We start from the raw sequence: 16305 nt of genomic DNA, 5'->3' as shown, positions 1-16305 counted from the left end.
TTCCTCTTTCACGCTCTCTCCATGGTGCTTGTTTCTTGCAGAGTTTTGATCGCAGTATCAGGACACTGGGAGAACACGCGCGGGAACTGTTTCTCACTTTGCTGAGCGAGGTGCAAGACAGGGAGATATTTCATTTAAGTTCAGTCCTTATTTCACCCTACCTGCAGCTCTCCTGTGAACAAGCAAACTGGAAAGAAATAGTTTAGGGAGGAGGAGATTTAAATGGGATGTTTCAGTTAAATCAAGGCAAAAAAATTTCTAATATTTCCAGAGTTTTCTGAGCATTCAAAGTGAAGAAAAACACTTTTAAAGAGAAGTGGAGAGAGAGGAAAAGCCATTGTTTTAAGTGGCAAATCCACTTCAGTATGAAACTCTTGAGACAAACATTTGAACTTTTTTCAGCATATTTTCTGAAAAATCACAGATCAAATCCATTCTGAGGCATTGACAAGAGTTTATCAAATATTTTCATCACTCTAAAAATGTAGGTTTTGATCAGAAATGGTTGCTCAGCCCTTCTCAGAGGAGACTGTCATTGAGCCCTTCTGGTGCTGTTCCTCTCCTGTCCTGCTTCATGAGAAGGAGTTGCTCCATTGCGGTGTACTGGATGAGAGGGACAGAAGGGGACTTGGGGTCCTCAGACCTCCATCACAGGAGGAGTTTGAAGTGACTGAGGGAAATCAGAGACTTCTGAGAAAGGCCGATTTTGGTTGCATTGTCAACGACTCCGAGGCCTTCAGGCCTGAAAGGTCACCCTGGGAGACAAAATAATCCCATGAATGGGCCTCTGTGAAATAGCCAACACTTTAATCCCACTGGGGTTGGAAGCAACCCAGGAAGAAGGGCTGTCCCACCTTGATTTTGCCCTTTGTGGAATCCAGACATCCGTGTCAATGGAAAGAAAAAAAAAAAGAAGAATGGAAAATAAAGAAGTGTATTTTCCAGTCGCAGGAAAAAACCAGCTCACCCTTCTGAGAATAGAGCTGTGCCATAGGAACAGGAACTGACTCAACGACATCTTCGAGGGTGCCTGTTGGTATAGTGGGTGGACCTGATACTAGAGTGGGTAGAGTGGTTCAGAGAGGAAGGGCGGCATCGCAACCACCTCTTGAGTGTCACCAGCCGAGCAGAAGCCCTGAGACATGGGCAGAGTCATCAATGTCCCTTGACCACCTCCAACTTAAAGAAACAGCAGGAACTGGGAGCTCTGTAGGGACAGAGCCCTCTCGCCCTCTCCTCTTTGGCCCCTGCTCCTGAAATATGGAAGTCAAAGTCTGCCTATAGCTTGGGATGGGACATGAGGTGGAGGAAAAGGCAGAAGCAAAGTCCTGCTTAATTGGGCGATAACCAGTCAAAGCAAAACCCTTTGATCTTGGCACTGTTGAGGGCACAGCATCTGAAAACACAACCCGCAGTGATTTTATGTCATACTCGCCTTGCTGCATTCTTCCTGGTACTCCTCCCTACACTATCAGGGGCCTAGGGTTATTACTACAAAATAACCAGCTAAGCTGGTTTGTCACTTTTGGGGGAAATACCAAGAACAACCAAGAAACAGCATATTTCAAAATCCTGGGCCAGATCTTCAGCTGCTCCACAAAACACAGCTTGCATTTACATACCTGATAGCTGAGTTGCGGTGCCCAGCCAAGAGCCGGACAACCTCTAATGGTCTAAAGCCATCTGGGAGTCCCCGGCGTTTGTGCCAGCTGTAATACCGAATTTACGGAGCAGCTCTGAGCTGAGGCTCAGAATAAGTCAGAACAGAGGTAGCTGGGTGACAGCAGCCGGGCACTTAACCAAAGCAGAAAATAACTCTGTTAGAATTGTCTTTTGCTGCATGTCTGCGTCGTTGTAATTCATGGTGCACCTGAAGTTGTCTGGTGTGGAACAGCAGTAGAGGATTTAGCTACCCAGTGAATAAAATCAATTGTGTAAAAAATCTTGTGGGAAAAAGCAGCGGTCTGGAAATTGAGCTTCTTGAGTAATAACAAGAATTAACGGGATTAACTCCCAGTTGTGACTCCATCATATTCTTCCTTTCTGCCCCAACTAGAAAACTGTCTGATGGCTCCAAGACTTTCACCTCCTCTTTATGCACGGCACTGTCATAGCTGGGACTGAGGAAGGAAAGGCTCGTCTTTGGAAGGCAGCTGCATCTTTGGGCAGGGACCGGTGGGTTTATCAGATCACTGTATTCCCCTGCTCCATTTCCACGGTTGCTGGCATCCCACTGCCAACGGAGCTGAGTTAATAACTGACCATGTGTGTGAGGGCTTGCGTTCAGGTCGGTGGCTCCGTGCTGCTTGTCTGTGACCACTGATGGAGGCGATCCTGCACCTCCAGCTCTGTCGGTGTAGGTGCCTAACCCAGCAGTTCTCCCTTCAGATCCAGCATGCATCGGTGCAGTGTGAAGGTGCACAAAGACAACTGGGCACAGGATCCAGCCCTCCGCACTGGTTCCTGTCTCAGTACTCAAAGGGTCCCACAGCAGCACTGCCCTGGGTCCCCAACTTCTCAGCCCCGTGGGCTGGATGGAGGAAGACAGCCAGAAAGCACTGCAGAGCAGTCGGTGCAAGGGGTCATGTTGGGGGGCTGGATGGGGAGGTCTATCCTGTACGTCCAGCTCAGCTCTGCCTCTGGCCATGCTTCAGCAGCCATAATAAATACCTCAACTGAAAAGCCCATGTTCAAAGGCTCAGAAATGTTAGTTCTTGTGAGAATCACCTTTTCATGCCTTCCTGGAAAACACAAAGAGAAGATCTTACTTGTGTTATTATCTCTTTCTAGATACCAAAAAAGCAGGAATTTCAACAAATTCTTCTGCTCCGGCCATGAGACGGATGTCAGGGTTCAGACAGTTATCGTGAGATATATCTGTTCTCAGCAGCTGTGGAACAGAGACACTGCAGTCCCTTCGGGACCAGCCATGCCCAGGCACCTTTGAGGAACCTCATGCTCTCCACGTTCTGCTGCAGAAGCAGAAAACTCTTTGACCATCTCGCAAGGCAGCCTGTCTTGGCTCTATGCAGCTCTCAGAGAAGCAGGGGTTGTAGGATCACAACCCGAATTTAGAGGCATTCCGTACCTGAGCACCTCCATTCGCAGACCCTATTTTTCATATCATCTACCCAGCAGGAAGTAACACGGGCCTTTCATAAGGAGATGTTTATTGACGAGTTCCAGTAAATAGCCAGCTCTGATTTCCTTCTCTGACATAACAGCAATTACAGGAGGTACTACAACAACCTTCCTCATTTGACCTGACTGCTGGTTCACACCAAACAATTGCTCTCTTATCTGCTGAATTAATGACGGATGCATATAAACAGTTTCTCACTGTTACAGGTTCCACCATGACCTTGTGCAGTCAGTGACACCTTAAATTAGCAGGACGTGCCCAGATTTCCCTTCAGTGCACTATTCTTAAGAACCTGGAGGATGGGAAAGTACCAGCAGCACTGACTCTGCCCCTGAGCAAACTCACCTTTTCTCCTCAAAATTCCCATAAGTCCCCTAGCCACCTCTGGCATCCTTTCCCCTGCAGCCTTGCTGAGGACAGTGTCCTCCCACACTAGGTTATCAGATCTTACAGGACCCAAGGGGTACCACAGTTCCCATCCTCCTTCTTACCACCCCCTACAATTGCTCCAGGCCCTCCTTGCCTGGGGCTGCCAGCAGCTGCGTTCACTTGCAAAATAAACCAAGTCCTAATTGGTAATACAAGAGTCCCTTGTGGGAAGTGGAAATGGCAGTAGAGGTGGAGGAGGAATAAGGAAGGAGCAGACATAGCAGCTTGCTACAGTTCCAGGCGTGAAGAAGAAACCAAATCCAGTAGGCAGCAATGACTATGACCGCTGGGACACAGGATACAGGCTTGCTTCTCCTTGGCCACAGAAAGAGCTAAGATGGGGTTTCCACAGACGTAATTAATGTTGATTATGTTCTCCATCTCGCTTCCAAGCTCTAGCTCTCCAAAGACGCAACAAAGTGTGAGCCAAAGGAAGCTGAAAGCCTTATCCCTGCCTCTTCATAGACAAACTTCTGATATGAAACAAAGCAGCTTTGGGGGGGTTCATAACTGAAGACCTTCATAACTGAAGATCCATCCAGCTGATGGATCCTTTGAGGTTGCCTTGTCTGTGATGCTACGGTTTTGGTGACTTTTTGAACTTTTTGGACAATTCATTCTGTCTGTTGAGGAAGTGAGTCCCGCCAGATCTCTGGTGGAAGGGTGAGTCGGGCAGGAGGGTGCGTGCATGTGTACAACAAACGCTAGAGACTGGTTATTTTTTCCTGCTACTCTGCACAAAACTATGTTTAAAGTGCCATTGATAAAATGCAAATTCCTGGAGTTATGACTTCACTGCCTCCAGGAAGATGCCTTTTCAATAATCAATCAGTGAAAAAACAAGAAGGAAGGAGACAGGTACGGGCAGAGCAGAACCGAAGCCAGGCAGCACAACTCTGGACATGGGTCAGCTCCAGGAAGGGAGTAACCAACTCATGGGACCTGCTGTCCTGACTTAGGAATGACTGTTTCTTATTTTCAGATTAAACCATGATTGGTGAAAGCCACCAGCTGAGAGTCCAGGAGAGTGGACAAGTTGGTTTTCTGTGCTGAGACAGAGATGGAAATGCAGTGCACCGGGAGGCTGAACTGACCAAATCTTGCTTTCCTGAGAAAGGAGGCACTGCAGAGGCATTGGAGGCTTGGTGGTGCAGGCACGTGTGCTGTCACCCTCCAGGTGTTGGCCTCTCGGTCACAGAATGGGCCTGTCCGTGGAGGGCCGGATGGTCATGCCCTAAATGTTCCTTTCACCAGGGTCCAGCGTCTCTCCTGGAACAGAGATGTGATGCCCTTCACCACCAGCGACATTTAGTCCAATTCACTTCCTTGATGATGTGAGCAGACACTCAGTTTTGCAACAACATTTTGCTCCAATGTTTCTGTTAATAAAATAATGACTTTCTGTCCCCTTGCCTAAAACTTCCTCTCCCATCCCTGCCTCTACACCTCTTTCCCTCTCCCATCTGATTGCACATACAAGTGGGCTGCTCGTCTCTGCCAGATGTGGTGCCCCATCCTTGAAAATGATTTTATTAGAGCTCAGCTCACTTCTAAGCAAACACTAGGATGAGAAGGGGGGCAAAATGAAGAAATCCATCCACAGGAGAGATTTAGGGACAAATATGACATGGTTTACATCCTTTACCCCTAGCTCTGTTAGAAGCCAAAGGCCTGGTTGCTTATTGCTGGTTCCCATTTGGAAATGAGCCTTCAGCAATATATAGCATCTTGTAACGGAAAACACAGCAAGAGGCATTAAATATTAGCAATAGCCCTAATGAAAGGACCCTGTGTTTAGAGAGCTTGAATAAAGGAATTGAAGGCTCCCGTTGTTGATCTAAGGGAGGTGTGTTTGTTTCCTTCTAACCTTGCAGAAATGCTGGCAGGGGCGATCCAGACCTGGGCAGTTTGCTTTGAGTCCTTGGGAAGAATTGTGGGTACACGACCATGCAGACGTTGCTCCAGCTCCCAACCTTCTTGGGCTGAGTTTATGGGAAACAGAGACCTGTTATGTTCATGGAGTCTGGACATGGTGCTGCTCACTCACGTGGGGGTTAAATGGTCACTAAGCCGTTTTCCAGGTTAACTTGTTGTGATAACTGTTCAGAGCCCAGTGACGAATTCTGCCTTATATTTGGCTAAAGTGGCAGAAATGACAACCTGATGTACAGACCAAAATCATGAAGGATCTCTGGAGGTCCAGCGGCTAATGCTAATGCATTGGGCAGGACCTCATCAGACATGCTCAGGATTTAGAGCTGTTGCTATTTGGAATACGATTAAATTAAACCCTCTTGGAGGCAGACATGGGTGACCACCTTGGAAAATCTGGACTTTTCTTTGGCATTTGTTGAGGATATCTGCTGGGCATGAGCTCCCAAGCCAGACACGTCTTCAATCGGTTTAAGCTTTACAGTTCCTCTGTTCCCATGGTCTTGCACACGCAATTGGGCATTTCTGGCCAACATCACTGGAGGTTATGGAACGACAGGTTTGCTTGGCAAGAGGAGAATCATGATAAATCTCAGCTAAAACAGCAAAAAATTAATGTTATTGTAAAATACTGTAATTCACAGCATTTTAACAAAAAGACTTTGTCATGATAATAATATAATGGGGATTTACCCAAATATGTTTTGTAAGGGAAATATTCCACTCTATTTAGCAGCACTAAGACACCACTGAGAAATCTAATTTATTTCTTTGTTTGCAGCAAAGAGAGATGCATGCTTGTTCCCAGCACAAAGTGGGGGAAGATAAAATTATTTTGTGGTTTATGTGTTAAATAAAAACATCTATTTTCTTTTTATCATGCCACACCTGATGTTGGAAAACAGGTACACTGCAAAGAGCTCTCTCCTCTAATTCCTCATGAGTCAGCAGAATACTTATGAGACAGTGAGTGTCGAGGTAAGAAGCCCAGGCTATGGTGAATGGTTTTTTTTTTTCTGTAACATAATTTGTTTGCTTTCTTATTCAGTAAACCATAAAAACTCAATTAATGCATAAAAGAGTCCCCATCTTTACATCTCTGGCTTTCACCCTGCCCGTAAGTACAGACGGTTCATTGATTTCATTGTGCTCTGCTGGTAGGTAATTCTTTGCATAAGCATGTTGTCAAAGGAATTACCATTCATGGTTTTCCCTGAAACGAAGCTGTCGAAGCTGTCGTCTGAAGCCAAGAGGCTACTGTAATTTTCTTATCTTGCTCCATTTACAAGGTAAATTATAGATTTGTCCATAGCTCTGAAGTTGCAAACCAGTTTCTATTTTAACCCCTGATTTTCCAGTCACCACAATGCTCTCAAGTGCTTTCCTCAAGGGCTGAGACATCCCAGTCTTGATTTACCTGCCAGATAGCAGCAGTGCAAAGCAAGAGCTGCTACTGCTCCCAAGATGCTCGCTCTGCAGCGTCCCAGGAGCCCACAGCCCCCACAGGTAACTTTTCCAGCCGGGCCAAAACTTGCCTTGATTTACCAAATCCTGGGCGTTTGGTGTGTGCGCTGATCATGGCAGATGGGGAACTCCACATCCTCCCCTCGAGCTGAAATGTCCTGTGCCACCGACACAGAGACGGTCTAACGCAGACCCACATCGCAGAGGTGACAAGTCAAGAAGGGACCTTCTGCTTTTTTTTTTTGTTCCAGCAGTTTATGGCCAATATTAAAAAAACCTCATTTGCTTGGAAAGGTCAAGTAGTTTTTCAAGCATTAAAACATCAGAGAAGTCCCATGTTGTGGGACTTCACCACATGCTTAAAGTTAAGCCTCTGCTGGATGATGGTGGACCTCAGCTGGCACTTAAATGCATTTATTGAATAAGTGCTTTATTGTACTGGGGCTTGCAGAAGGTTAACAGCTCTTTGCACTACACTAGTAACCCGGTGTTAGCATGGCCTCCTCTCCCTGTTGGTCTAACATAGTTACCTAATTCATTTATCTGTACATTTAAACTAAATATTCTGTGGCAGCATCTGTAGCTGGGATGCAGGTATGCTGAGAGCACAAGAACCACGGGGAACTTTGTCCCAGTGAAGCAGTAGGATTTTATTGCACTGACTTATTGATGACTTTGTCCTGTGCCTTTTTGGGTCCGGGCCAGACAGGATGATGGTATTTTAAAACTTCTGCAGAAATCCCCACAGTACTCTTCAGCTTACCCAGTCTCCTGTGGTTTCCTGGTCCCCTCCCAGCTGGTCCACCTCACCCTGGCAATGTGTTGCTGCTGACTTTCCCTATGCCAGATGCAGCTGATCACTCTGATCCGTGCTGGGAGGTGCGCAGCGTCCTGGAGGGGACGAGGGGCCGCGGTTCAGCACGCGATGAGAAGAGGGATGCCTGGTCCAAAAATCAGGGAGAACTCTGCCCTGGGGAGAAGGGGTGGCCCAGAGGTTCTGCTCCTTGGCTGAGGCTGAGCGTAAGAGCAGCAAGCCAGAGCCCTCCCGGCTCACTTTTTATCTCGGGAGTGCCCTGGGCAACCTGTGGAGCTGGCAAAGACGAGGAGATGTTTGCTCTGCTCTCGCCCCTGCTGTGCCCAGCTGGCAGGGGAGGAGGGACGGCACTTTGCAGAGGGTACGGGGGACGTGCTGTCCACTAACAGCAAGAGGAGGGAGCTGATTTTAACCTCCGGGGAGGAACAGGGGCACTTGACACATAGTCTGGTCATATAGGTGCCACCCTGGCTGATGGCTCAGTGAGGCAGAATACACGCTTGTGTGTGAGAGAAGGGCCCAGTGTGTGCGGAGGCTTGTTTAGCTGTCATAAGGTATGTGCAGGGAGGAGAGCATGACTTAATTCCTCTTACAGATGCTGGCACAGGCTGGGAAACCACAGAAGGCTGGGAATACCCGGCTGTGCCTGAGCAGAGCAAACAGCGGCTGCCCTCAGCCTGGGAGCGGAGGGTGCAAGTGGGTTTGCAGGGTCAGAAGGGTGCAGGGTGAAGGGGAGCCTGTGTTCAGACCCAAGGAACGGCTGCCAAGGATTTTTAATCGGGAGTTTGGGGAGCTACTTGAATGAAACAACATCCGTCACCTGGAGCCAGAGTAAAAGCTGCTATTTATGGTGACTTGTGAGTGCAAAGTAAATAGCAGGCTGCACCTCATGGCGGATCAGATGGACAACAACCCCAGTGCCAAAGCAAGCTGAGCATGGTTAAAACTGGAGTTACTGTTTACATGTTAGTAATGAAGCGTGGGAGGAATCCAACCCCAAAAGCTCCCAGGTTTGGCTGCTCAGGTCCCAGAGCAGTGTCGGGTGAGCAGGGAGGGAGCGAGCTCCGGCCCGGAAATGCAGAGGGGGAATGTGGCTTGAGGGAGAAGTCCATGAGCAAGACAGAAAGATGCTCCAAAACAATGATAAGGAAGAAGAAAAGGGAAGGGGCTTGTCCCTTGGGTGGTGGGAGATGGTACTGGGGCTGTGCCGAGGGAGCAACCTCCCTGCCCAGAGCAGGAGGGAGGAGAAGGAACAACTGCAGGGAACTGGCAGAGATCTGCCACTTGGACACTGCCTCCAGTACAGGAAAAAACATTACAGAAAACCTCCAAATCTGAAATGCACATCTCAGTGTTTTGAAGCCGGTCTCTTGCCTTTGGGCCCTAACTCCTTGTTTCCTTGGTTGAGGTTTGTCTTTATTAAGAGTGAATTTCCCCCGTCCCTCACTCCCCCTGGGTCTTATTTGCTTTGGGGGAGAGGAAAGTTCTGTCCTCTGCTCTTGGCAGAAAACTCCCTCCCGTCCACGCTGCGTAATGCAGGTCCATGCACCTGGGGACCAGCGTGGGGACGGCTCCTGAGGCAGTGCGGCCAGGGGCCACCCGACCCTCTGCAGCTCCCGGCTTGGCCACGGACCCACATCAGCCCCTGCGTGTTGCAGGAGCTGCGTGCTCCGAGACCAGCTGGGGACTCCCCTGGGCCAAGCAGGGAATGGCTGTGGAGGTGCCAGAGAAGGACAGGGGGTGAGTTACTTGCCGTAAGCCCTCTGTCAGAATTGCGCCTTCCAATATTTATTCCTTCCTCTAGTGTTTAGCCATGGAGCCTTGCAATTTTTGGAGGACGAATAACTCGGTGGAAATCAAATTAAACTCAAAGCCTTTTCCTTATGTTCCAAAAAGAGGATTTATTTAGTGGATTTTAGCAGTTTAAATACACAGATCTAAGTGTTGTGGAAGGGGATATACAAGCAGGCATGACATTCACAGTTCAAGGCGTTTAGGAAACACAGGCGCTCTGGGAATTCCTGCAATAAAGTATCAGCTCCCGATCCTGCCGGCACTCTGTGGGCAGGTCTCCCGGCGGTTTCAGGCACTTACTGGAGATAAACAATAAATAGCCGCAGAAAGCTCCCAGGAGAGATGCTGGGTGGGGAAGTGCTGCTGTTTCCCAAGGAGGTAAGTGCTTGATTAGAGAAGGTATGGCTTTCACAAGGCCATGTGCTCCAGTGAGGCATGGGATGCCTCATGTCTTTTAGTGAGACCAGACACTGTTCCTTGGCTCAGGGAAGGTTTCCTTTGGTTTCAGACTGCTCTGTTCTTCACGCTTTCAAATATCTGCATCACCTTGCCTGCTGGTATGCAGCCTTCTCTCACGATGGTGATGCCACCTTCCCGGAGGAAGAATGAGAAAGTTAGGATAATGCCCAAAGGGTGAAAGAAAGGGTTGGGGATATAAAGGAACATCTTGGACCAGTAAAGCCATCCGAATGCTCAGGACATCCAAATAATAAAGTTGTGTAGCAAGAGGACCAGAAACTTTGTCAGAAAGCAAAAACACCCACCAACACTGACCCCGCACTTTGTTCAAGAGTTCAGTTTTCCACCAGAGAATCCCACTCAAATGACAACCCAGATCCAGCTAACGACACCTCAGCTTGTGCTCTGACATCATTGTGGATAAGCTCCCATAACGCTTTCATTCTGGTGGTCTACAAGAAGTATACACCCTTCCTTTCAGAAGCATCCATCCTCCCACTTGAAGCATTTTTGCTCTTATAAGGCAGATTTTGCTTGCACAACCGTGTTTCTCCTCACTGCTTTGTTCTCTGTCAACACAGAGGTCCTCCAAGGACATCTTTTGTTTGTTCCTCTTCATCAACATGTTTGCAAATGTCCAGGCACTCAAGAACTGTTACTCTTGGAGCACACTGTGCTGCCAGATTGATACTATTGAAAGGAATGGAAACATCCCACAAAAATGCAATTGCTGACATTAACAGGGTGGTTCTTACACTCACTTTCATCAATCTTCGTGCAGTTGACCACAGTTGATGCCACCACCTCATCAGATTCTCCATCACAGAGAACACCTTCCAGCTTATGGCCAAGACGCCTGTAGGGAAAAAAACCCAACAAAACTACACAGTACTGTTGGAAAATAAGTGAGGAACATGTAAAGAATAAAGTTCAAAGGGTCAACCAAGAAGAAACAAAAGAAAACCCAAGAATATCCCGGTAAAGCCAGATCTTCCAGCATGTGATATTTAACAATGGAGAAAATGAAGCCTTAAAAGGAAGAACGACCCTGAATTCATGACCTGAAAAGCATGGTTTTGGGGTCTACGACCACCGTCGACCACCAGAGGACCCCCACGTGAAAAACTGAGCATGCGTTATGTTAAATCTTCATTATGTAAGCTACTAATTAACACAGTCCCGCCTAGTAGTGTGAAAACTTATGCATATGGAAAGATATACTGTATAAATGAACCTAGATCTGTGTAAACTGGTATGCACGTTGGGTGGAAGGTTCCCCGTGCGTCCAGCGCTGCAATAAAGAGGATGCCCGCTTCTTAATGCTGCATTGGTGTTAAGAGGTTTATTCCCGATTTCGGTGACAGTACTTCATATTACATTGTGCTGAAGTTCCCCTCGATGAAGGGCACCAAATCGTGATCTATACACCACTTAAATTTGCTGGCCACCCACTTGACAGGTGGTTTGCACTGCGATAGAAATGCCGGTGAACAGGGTACTCACGAGATGACCATGTCGTGGTGTGTGCTGTCAACCTCTCCACTAGGATTAGCAGATGTGATTGCCAAGGGTCCCGTCATGTCAATGAGGTGCACCAGGACAGTCAGGTCAGGCACTCTGATCATGATGCTGTCTTGAGTTCCCACTCTGCTGTAGCCTGCTCCAACCCCTTGAAAGACAGAGAGAGGACGTTGGCAGGGGCAAGACCAGCACAATACCTGGCATGGCATCAGAGGGAGATCTCTCTTTGCAAGTGATCCTGCTCCGCACCCCAAACAAAATTGCAAGTCCCTTTGTATCGTTTCAGAAAAGTGTCTTGATTGAAAATCCACAAGAGCAGATATAAGGTTTTGGGACTAACTGCAAAAGGAAAAGATTAATGGCTGAAGATCAGCATTGCTGTCTTCGTGGACATAGGATCTGCCTGTATCACAGAGTCTAACTTCTTGTGATCACTGCCTACCCTCCCGCCCTCTGTCACGTACCTCTGCCTGTCAAGCATGCATAACTCCTACTGTTTCTTCAGTCTTTAATATTTTCATTGATTCCCAGAAACCAGGTTTGAGTGTGAATCATTCTGCTGCTCACAGTGTCTTGACTTTGTCCATACGGTAGGAAGGAAGAGGCGATGAGAAGGGATGCCCATAGGAACACTGTCCCCCTGGGACCTCTCATCTGTCTTTGATGCTCCACCCGGGGGTTGCTCATTCCCAGCTAACAGCTCTGGTCTTGAAAGAGGTGACCCTCCCAGGCTGATGAGCCTCCCTTCCTTCGAGTCTGACTGGGTTAAAGAAATTATCATGCTGGCTTACACTGTTAATGAGTCATTCCAGCTCATTAACACCCTCTGCTAAACATCTCCCGAGGCATGTAAGAGCTCCAGAGATGATTTATCAGGATAAAATGAACAGAATCTCTCCCCATTGACATCCAAAAGGGTGTGTGGATTGCAGACCTGTTGTGTTGAAAACATGAAAGAGGGAGAGAAGGGCTGTCCTGTTCATCTCACCTAACTTCTTCAGCCACTCTCCTTTCTTGATAATGCAGCCGATGCCACCAGGGTAAACATTTTCCATGAATTCCCAAAGCAGCGGGCTGATGGGGGGAGCAGCTGCTCGCAACTGGTCCAGGTTTGAAATAAAGATGCAGATGGGCTTCTCTTGAGGCCTGTCCTGCAAAAACCAGGAAGAGAGGAAGGGAAAAAATAGATGAAGAGAGAAAGTTTGTGTTGAGAAGATCGAAGCCCGCTAGTTTGTGTGCTTCCCAGGGACCAGGAGCTCCTAGCAAGCAAGATGCTATCTCTGCACAAAATGCTGAGCACAGGAGGGGACTGCATGCTGTGATTGATGCCACAGCTCAGATCTGCATGTGCAAATTGAAGAAGAGACCAGTGGTCTGCTTTCGGGATCTTGGCAGGGTGCATCCAAATCCTCTGCTTTATACACAACCAACGGAGGGACGGTAATGCTCTGCTCATTATCGGTGCTTTTAACGTCTTATACACCAGGGGCCTGATTTTCTTCTAACTTATGCTGGTATAAATCAAGGCCAAACCCACCAATTCACGACAGGATAATGGAAGGAGAGCCTAACCCCCTGGAAACCAACATCTACATGACCACTTCTTCAGTTCTTCAGTGCTTCGAAAAAAGCTTGCTGTAAAATGAACAGTGATATGGAGGGAAAATAAAAAGAGCTCACAAAGCGGTGTCATTTCAGTCCTCAGCTGACATCAGTTTCAGCAGGGCCAAATGACTAACAAACTGGGCATGTATTTACATTCTGTTTATATTATCTCATCGACAGGGAAGGTTAGCATTGGCACCAAAGCAGGACAGAAAAGACTGCCTTTGTTGCTGATGTTCACACTAAGTGCCAGCTGAGATAGTCTGTTATGCTTATTTCTCCAGGCTAGCCAGGAAATTGCCTCATGGAGAATAGATGGGGCCAGGCTGCAAAAGTTGTATTGAAGGTGCAAACTTTGGGTCTGACTCCAGCACTGAATGTCTCCAAAAGTCTGGGGAAATTTAGACCTGGGATTCTGATTCAGCACTTCGTAAGACAGAGAGGACAAATACAGGCTTGGACCCACTTGTGACACGTGTCAGGGCTGTTCCAGTTTGGGTTTGTTTTTTGTCCCACCAGTGAAACAGGACGTAGCTGTCTAATTGCCCATGCCTGGTGCCTAGAGCAGAGGGTGCTTTACCCCAGGTTGCTCAGCTCGGAAAATGATCCATGATGTTTTGGTGTGGCTGCTCACAAACTCTATCCGTGGTCAAATTCTGAGTCTTAGGGCAATTTGAAACAAGGGGCTCCCATTTCTGCCTCTGTACGTAACTCATCTATAGGACATAACCAGGATCCAAGTAACAAGACGACAGCCTTGTATTCACACCTTGATTCTGTAGACCTTCTCGATGGCTTGAGGGTGTTTGCAGGAAGCTGCCAAAGCATACACAGTGTCTGTCGGGACCCCACATACCGCCCCGGTATTCAGCAAGTCAGCAATGGTCCTCAAGCCACTCGTACAGTGGGACTTGGGGCAGATGCAGGGTGGAGGATCTTCAGTGTCCTTCTTAGAGCTCTCAGCCTGGCAATAATCAGGAGGCAACAAATCCGTTACGGTGGGAATAAGCAAACATATGAAACACAGGGTAGGATTCAGTCCACCCAAACGCAGGTATCTCACTGTGCCATGCTCCCTTGATAGTTAAAGGGCAGAGGCAGCACTTCTAGGGACGCTTCACCTAAAGTAGGTGAGATGAATTACAAGGCAGAAATGATTAGTTCTGTCCCAGTAATAAAGTCAAAGAGACTAGCTCAGGTGTGGACATTTGAAGTGCTGATGCCTAAAATTACAGGAGATTAATCCCACCCAGCACAGTGACTGCTTCCTGGAGAAATAACTGCTCTCCAAAATGACCTAAGGAAACTGCTAGGGAATCTGAAATCCAGAGGAACTTGAGTAAGATCAAGTTTCAAGTGCTTTCTCATGAGTCTCCGTGGTTAGAAACGCTGATTTAATGAAAATGTTTCTCTGCAGCAGGAATTAGAACTGTCAGATCAATCAACCCAGTTAGGTGGAACTGCCTTAGTCAGACATACAAGACGGTAGAAGAAGTTTAAAGTTAACAGATACAGTGGGGAGCTCTTGCTGTCCACTTTGGGAAACTTTTAACTCCCTAATTCCCTGCCCCCAAGGTTATGGCCTTTAAAACTTCAGTCTGTCAACAATTCTTGGATTGGAGATGGCTAATTCCACAGGACCATGGAGATAGGCATTTTGGAGCGAGGTAGGAGTTTTGTAAATGTCCCTGCCCTTTCTCCAAGTTTCCATACGTGTTATTCATCATGGAAGAGAGCTTGTTTTCAGCTCATAGCTCCCTACAGAAATGCTGTGACTGGGATTTCAAATGGCACTAAGGGATTCAAAGGAAGAATATTCAATGGAAATTTGAACTCCCCTAGGTAAGACCAAAGACCCCAGGATATCCCTTCTGACCAGGGAAGCTACGCCATCATGCAAAAAATCTCTTACTTTGAACAGAGGGGGTCCCATCATCATGAGATCCTTCCCAAACATGCTGTTTGCAAGTGACGCTGTTGCTCCGTAGAAGCAGATGATGCTGAAGATGCTTAGCATCACAACTGGAAAAAAACCCCAGAGAGTCAAAGGCAGGAAGGGCGATGACAAAGTTTTATTTTCTTCTATGTCTCATGACTTCCCAGCATTGCAAACTTACTTCAGTCTTTCCTTCAAACTTTCCTGCAAACTTACTTCAGTCATGCAACGTTTGCAGTCCAACATATTTGTGGGTCTAAAAATGCAAGGCATTTCCAGGCTTGCCTACCTGTGCATTGTTTGCCATATGCTTTTCTTTTTCCTGGTGGAAAAGCTTCTACCAAGCATCTTGCTAAAACACTCTATGTAATTACAAATAAAATTCTCACTTGCTGCAAAGCCAAAGCTTCAACAGAGCTACAGCCATTCACACCAGTGGCGTGTTTAGTTCATCCCAAATCTTAGCTCACTGAACAACTACTAGAAAGTAGGACCGTACAGAACCTCAGGAGGTTGTCGTGATTCAGCAGTATCAGCCACACCTAAATGTTTATTAGAAGCCTCAAGGACCTGGGGATGATAAGAGGAAAGATTTCCTCCTCCAGTCCTCGAGCGGAACGGCTCAGCGTCCATAGCTTGCATACACACCAGTCTTCTAGGGAGAGATAACACACTCTTCTGCTTGCTTTTTTCCATCCTGAGCTTGTGCAGAACATTGCTCCCCAACCAGGGACCCACTCACTGCACTCTGTGGGTGCAGGTTTGAGGACCAAGTTCACCTAAAACTCACTTTCAGATGGCAAAGGGAGGTTCTCCAATGTAAAGAGCAGAAAACAAATGGTCAAGAGCTCCATTGCAAGGGTCAGGCAGAGAAGCACCACGTTAAAAGAGGAAGCTGTGAAAAGAAATAGAAACCAGAGGGACTCACATCAGAGAACAGCTCATAAAAATGTATGTGAAACAGCAGGAGAGTTCCTAAATCAACTTAATCTATTTGATTAGAATGAGCGGTCCATGATCTGACTTCCCTGTTCATGGAGGAACAGAGAGGTACGGCTATGGTTTGTTCAGCGCTCAGCTTTCAAGAGACGAGCTGCCAAACCCTAATCTGCTAGTACACTGTGCTCACATGGAAAACACTTCTCAGGCAGCCAGGAAGATTCTGATTTACAGCAGCTGGGCTGGAGGGTGACTGTGGATATATGCCAG

At 47.3% G+C, this 16305-nt stretch overlaps 1 protein-coding gene across 1 annotated transcript; it reads right to left on the bottom strand.

Moving 5' to 3' along the window:
* Window positions 1-10051: 10051 nt before the first annotated feature.
* Window positions 10052-12664, bottom strand: LOC140658418 (putative threonylcarbamoyl-AMP synthase). The gene is made up of 4 exons (XM_072876832.1): window positions 12544-12664; window positions 11538-11703; window positions 10796-10890; window positions 10052-10165 (listed from the first exon to the last, which is right to left on the bottom strand). Exons 1-4 carry the CDS (start codon window positions 12608-12610, stop codon window positions 10080-10082), a joined length of 414 nt encoding a protein of 137 aa, XP_072732933.1. The 5' UTR covers window positions 12611-12664; the 3' UTR covers window positions 10052-10079.
* Between the last annotated feature and the right edge of the window lie 3641 nt (window positions 12665-16305).

Source organism: Ciconia boyciana, chromosome 12 (assembly GCF_034638445.1).
Source record: "Ciconia boyciana chromosome 12, ASM3463844v1, whole genome shotgun sequence".
In the NCBI taxonomy this organism is placed as follows: Eukaryota; Metazoa; Chordata; class Aves; order Ciconiiformes; family Ciconiidae; genus Ciconia; species Ciconia boyciana.
Note: the sequence above shows the minus strand (reverse complement) of the source record. Positions and strands in the feature narration are given on the sequence as shown.

Excerpts from the sequence above, each read along its gene's own strand:
- LOC140658418 (XM_072876832.1), bottom strand. The coding sequence starts at position 12,610 with ATGGAAAATGTTTACCCTGGTGGCATCGGCTGCATTATCAAGAAAGGA. Across the intron at positions 11,704-12,543 it reads AGAGTGGCTGAAGAAGTTAG|GGGTTGGAGCAGGCTACAGC; the intron begins GTGAGATGAACA and ends CTGTCTTTCAAG. Across the intron at positions 10,891-11,537 it reads CACCACGACATGGTCATCTC|GCGTCTTGGCCATAAGCTGG; the intron begins GTGAGTACCCTG and ends TTTTCCCTACAG.